We start from the raw sequence: 5,857 nt of genomic DNA, 5'->3' as shown, positions 1-5,857 counted from the left end.
TTCCATTGAACTTTCAATTTTGTTCTCAGGATTTGTTCTTTGGTATTTTTTTTTGGGTAAACTGTTCTTTGGTATTAAATAATCTTATTGTTACATGCTGTTATATAGGATATTTGGATATGTAATTATGTATGCTCTTATTGTTTCAAATGATGTGAATTCAATTTGCTGCAACGATACATAAAGTTTAGGATTGACAAGCATGTAATTAATGGGTGGTAGGAAAAAGTGTAAATTTGTTAAATTAATAATCCATGTATTTTATTTATTCAAGTGCAAAGTAAATTTTGTTAGAGCATTGGCATCATGTAGGCCTAATGTTAAATTTTTAGCATTTGACAGACCAAACACCAAACACAGACATAAGATGTTCCAAATACCAAATAATTTTGACATTTGCTACAACACTATCATAAATATTTGCTAAAAATATTTATTTTTATTTTATTAAACTTTTCTCTCTCCTCATGTTAGAATTCATGCACACAAACTTCAACAATGGAGGAACTGAGAGAGTAAAAAAGAGAGAGTTTGTATCTGAATGAATTCGTGTACAGATAAATAGTAACCTCTGGCTCTTATGTAGGAAGAACAGAGGCACGGGTAAAGTCTAACAAACTAACAACCAAAAATATCAACCAATAGGAAGCTAACACCTGTCTAAACTAGCAGCTAACTAATTCTATTAACACTGTACAAAACGACAAGTAGTTTATCTACTAATATACAAAAACGATCTGTAGCTTTGGCCTGTACACAGTATTTCTTCTTTCTTCTTCAGCTTCAGCCTTTACCCCTTTGCTTCTTTCTTCTTGAACTTCTATAAAACTCATGTTTTACACTATCTAATAAAAGATTGCCGTATAAACATTTTATTTAAAATTTAATACATATTAATAAACTCTCAATTTGGTTAGATTTATAATATGGGTATTATAATTAATTGGGTGTGGTTGTACTTATTCTTATATATGTGATAAGATGATGTGGCATGTTGGGATTGGAGGGATAAAACATGAGTTTTACACCACATCTTTATAAAATTTAATCTCTTTTGCAAATGCTATCAATGTACTCTCATATCTTGTTATTGTTATTATCCCTGGTTAACAGTGGCAGTGTTATGCCAACAATTTTTATTTGTTGCTTTATGAGAACCGAGCCCTCCAAGTTTGATGAGTCCTGACCTCAAACTAAAAAGTGAATTTTCACTTTTTTTTGATAAGCTGTGAATTTTCACTTAATAATAAGATTTCTTTGGCTTGCATTCTTATTCAACATTATGTCATAAATAGCTGGCATTACAAGATAAGCATAATATTCAAATTCAAAAGAAAATTACAAGTAAATAAGATTTATTCAAAGACTAATCTAACTATTTATCTCATCCTTATCCGTTTACCCAATTTCTTATTAAAAACAAAATACAATCTCAAAACGATAAAATTCAATAAAATATAGGCGCATAATTAACAAGCACCTTATCAACTTCAATTAAAGCCAGCCCCTTACTGTATTAGTTCAATATAACTTATTGAGATACATAGATTGAACAAACTAACATAAAGCAGATTTTTACCTTATGATCTGATGCTTCAACCACCATCAATTTTAAATTTTTCCATGGAAATGGCAGCACAGCAAAATGAAGATGACTCAGTCCCTTGTTATCCATCACATATGAGAAACAGAAGGTATATTTGTACCCTTGAATGAAAGAAGGAAACCAAAGTCCAACCCAAAATCCACCACACTCAAAATTGTTTGTATTTGCCTAATTGAATTATAGTGGTTGTGACGTTCTGTTCTGCTGCCGTGAGTCTGTTGGCAGCTGTTTTGAAGCATCTGATAATGCTATAGCTGCTGCTGCTGCTGTCATGGTTTTGTATTGAGGAGGTAATGGCGCAGCTTGATGAGTGTAATACACTTGGTCATTTGGAGGATTGGTGTATTCGAAACCATAATTAGGATTAGCAGATGAAGCAACAGCTATGGACTGAGATGGATGGTGCATCTGAGGATAGCCCACATATTGTTGCTGAAATTGGTTACATGGGACCTGAACCAATTGCTGAGTTGGTGTCACTAATGTTCTGTATCCACTCGCAGCCATTTCTGGCTTAGCAGTTGTAGTTGTCTTTGTGGGGTAGATGGGTGGAATTGCATCCTTGTAAGCTGCCGGATTTGGAGGCGTCAGTGGGCGGCTAGTGTCAGCCACGTTAGATTGCATAGACATGTTGTATGGTTGTGCCTGCGAAACGGACATTACATACATTTGATATTGCTGATCGATTGGATGATGAAGTTGCTGCTGTGATGGCGAAGCGTACACTGGATAGTATGATGACATTGGCACTGGACTTGTGGCAGGGTGAGGCATATAATGCGTGCTGCTAGCATGAACAAATTGTTGTTGCTGCTGCTGCTGATCCAATTGGGATATGTAGCTAGGATCCTGAATATGTTGCAGTTGGGTTTGAGAACTTGAATCTGGAATGTCACTTTTTGTATCTGGGCTATTAGGACCTCTGTTGTCTCTAGGGACAACATGAACTTGGTCTTGATAGTACACAGGTATTGAGACGGAGCTTGCAGATGAAATGCTACCATCACTGGATAGTCAAAACAATCAAAATAGCCATTTCAAAATTAGATAATTATTTTCAAGAGTAATAAGGAATTGGTTAATTTCCAATCTTCCCCTATGTTTGAATGAAAATTATCATTTAGCTCTTAACATCAAATAAATAAACTCCACAGTGAACAAAACATAAAGTTTTAAGTAAACCCAATACATTTGTTTGTTCCCATATTGACTATCACTGAAATACATGGATCAATACAAGAACTAAACAAAATCCAGGGAAAAAGTTAATAGAAATTGTAATAGACAATACCTGGCTACCGAATCCGGTGAAGGCAAACTATAACCTCCAATACCAGCCTTCAAATGCGCTGTCTGCAGCGGCAATGGAGGCTTTCGAAACCCAACTGGCACCCCATGATCTGATTTTTCATCATCGGAGGAAACCCGATTGACAGTCTCATTACGAACAACCATAGGATGAATAGCTGCAGTTGATGCCACAGTAGTACTTGCAGCAGCCACAGCTGTAGGAAGTGGAGGAACAGGAGCATTCAAAAGGCCAAACCCATCATCTTGCTTCAATCCACTTGGCGCAAAAGTAACCTGTGCAAACTGTTCCTCCATCCCAACCTTCTGATCCTCAACACGAACACGAATAGGAGGCAAGTTAGACATTGAAGGAGACGAAGAAGTCGATCCATATGATGAAGTATTCTCCACCATAGATGAGTCAGGCATGGAGTGCAAATCATGAACATTACTCTTCACCTGCTTATTATTGTTAGTATTAGTATAAATCTCAGCCTCAGCCTCAGCCTCCACATCATTGCAAGAGTCACTACCTCGAACCCCATCAAGATGTAAAACACAGTCCATGGTAGCTGAATCAGATAGACCTCTAGGGAGTATCCCAGCATTGTTAAGTGCATCAACAAACCATGTCTCGGACTTCGCATCGTTGACGAGTGACCCCATGGAAGCAACAGTCTCAGGCTTTGAGAAGAAGAGGAACAAACGCAGACGTGAAGGTTTTAAAGGAGAGACAGAGGTTGTACGGTCATACTCTTCGATCATGTTGTCAAGATCTTCATCAGTGGTGACAGAAATGAGTGAGTCAAGTTCTTCGTTTGGGAGCTGGTACTTGAGAGTGAAGGGACGACCATCAAGGAGGGTACGGGAGAGGCGGGAGCAGAGGTCGGAGAGGGAGGAATGGCGGTCGACAACCACGATACGAGTCTCACCGCCGATATAGCAGAGGGACTTGTCATGGGGACGGGGGATGATGTGGCCACCATAGCTGCACATGAAGCGGAGCTTGGCATTTGGGAGAGGGGGTAGATGCTCATCAACCCATGTTTCGGCATTGCCACGGGACCGGGGAGAGGAGTCTACTGAGTCAGGGTAGTTGAGTTGGATTGCGGTGGCATTGGCATTGGCATTGGAAGTGGGGGCTGTGGTGATGGTGGTGGGCAGAGGCGGAAGAGGTGGGGGATCCATTGTTGTGGTGGGGTTGAGGTTTGTGCTATTGGTGGACAAAGAAGAGTTGGTGTTAATGAAAGTTGATGCTGTTATCTTAGGTTATACTTCAACTTTGATTAATCTTTTGACTTTTGAAGTGAGAAAAAGAAAAAGAAAAAAGAGAGGAGTGAATTAGGCTTTGAATCTTTGCTAAATTGAAACACCATTTTGTTTCTATCCATTACAACACCTTTGAGTATTGAACTAGGAAAAGGATCTTGCTTGGAAAAAAAGGATCTTATTATCCATTTCATGATTTTGGATTAAATTTATAAATTTAAAGATATATAGTCTCACGTTATTTAGAATGTGAAATGATGAGACACTTTGTCTTCATATTCCTAAAGGAAAAAAAAATTCACCATGAAATTGGAAAAAAGTAGAGGGATTATGAATCTAAAGGAGATTATTCATGTACATTGGCCCCATCCACGCATGCACCCCTTTTGACATAGAGGCTTGTGAGGAAACAGGTTATAGGGTAGTTGAAGGTTTGCTTTCTCAATAATGAAGGTGATTGGTACAATATTTTCATAAAAGAACACATACAAAAAACTAGCCTCATCACACGTGCAAAAACGTGTGATGAAACTCTTTTTCATTTTTTATTTTGAGTTTAGTATTATAATGTTTAAAATTGAGATAGAGATAGTGTCCTAATTCTTAGGATTTTTCTCTACATGAGTTTTTTTTTTCCTTCTAATTAGTTATTTGTACGTAAATTAGTGGTTGATATGAATGAAAGAAACTATTTGAAATAGTTATAAAAACTATACTGGAGGTTGACCCGGCTAAAGAATTGGTTCAACCAGTGATTCATTGGTTGAATGGTAGGTTTATTAATTAATAAAATAATATATTTTATAATTATAAAAAGCAATTAAAATAAAATAAAAATACTCCATCTAGGTAAATTAATAAATTATAACAATAAAAAATTACATCATATGAAAGTTAGAGAATAAAAATAAAAATAAATAAACACTCCATTCACATAAATCATCCAATAACCAAGTTATATAGTTCAAAAGTCTTAAAACAACATATCTCATAGAAATTCAAAATAAATTTTTAGCTTAATCATTAATCCCTAAAAATTACACATTTGTGAGATGTTGGAGTAGGCCGTAAGATTGCTTTCTAACTTTTTAGTCTAACAAATTTTGACTCTTTTAGTGTAGAAGTTCTTCCATTTTTTTTTTTTTTTTTTTTTTTAAGTTCGTCACTTTATCACCTACATTATCTATAATTTTGTCACTATCTCTTTACCTCTTTTTGGTCTTATCGCTATCTCTTAATGTCATTAATCTCAACTCTCATATCATGGCACAGCTCTTACTTTATCTTTTTAGTATTTTAGTTTTTAATCTTTATCACTTTATGTCTTTATTAGATTATCTTTTCAATTTTCATTAGTTTAGTAAATACACGGTATTTTTTGGTTTTATTCACGGGTTGAAAAAATTAAACCATGCAATCTGTCAATTTACTTGGTTTGATAATAAGTCATTGCATATTTGGTATTTTATATCAAACCATTCCGGATAATGCTTTGGTTCACGGTTTAATTGATGGTTTGGTACGGTTTTTATAACTATATAATGAAAATGAAACTCTTGATTTTTTTTTTTTCCAACTCTCATGTAGAGGCATTGAAAATGAAACTCTTGATCTATCTCTCTCTTTTTTTATTATTTATTTTTTAAATTTTATATATAATTTAAGAAAGAGGTAAGGTAACGTGGAATAATG

General features: G+C 35.5%; 1 protein-coding gene across 1 annotated transcript; it reads right to left on the bottom strand.

The window, feature by feature from the left end:
* Nucleotides 1-1,338: 1,338 nt before the first annotated feature.
* LOC126702885 (uncharacterized) lies at nucleotides 1,339-4,338 on the bottom strand. Its single transcript, XM_050401748.1, has 2 exons — nucleotides 2,898-4,338; nucleotides 1,339-2,612 (listed from the first exon to the last, which is right to left on the bottom strand). The coding sequence occupies exons 1-2, from the start codon at nucleotides 4,082-4,084 to the stop codon at nucleotides 1,784-1,786; spliced, it is 2,016 nt and encodes a 671-aa protein (XP_050257705.1). The 5' UTR covers nucleotides 4,085-4,338; the 3' UTR covers nucleotides 1,339-1,783.
* Between the last annotated feature and the right edge of the window lie 1,519 nt (nucleotides 4,339-5,857).

Source organism: Quercus robur, chromosome 10 (assembly GCF_932294415.1).
Source record: "Quercus robur chromosome 10, dhQueRobu3.1, whole genome shotgun sequence".
NCBI lineage: Eukaryota > Viridiplantae > Streptophyta > Magnoliopsida > Fagales > Fagaceae > Quercus > Quercus robur.
The sequence above is the reverse complement of the archived record's forward strand: the minus strand, read 5'-3'. Positions and strand labels throughout refer to the sequence as shown.

Coding starts and splice junctions, on each gene's coding strand:
- LOC126702885 (XM_050401748.1), bottom strand. CDS start 4,084: ATGGATCCCCCACCTCTTCCGCCTCTGCCCACCACCATCACCACAGCC. Junction 2,613..2,897: donor TCACCGGATTCGGTAGCCAG/GTATTGTCTATT, acceptor TTGACTATCCAG/TGATGGTAGCATTTCATCTG.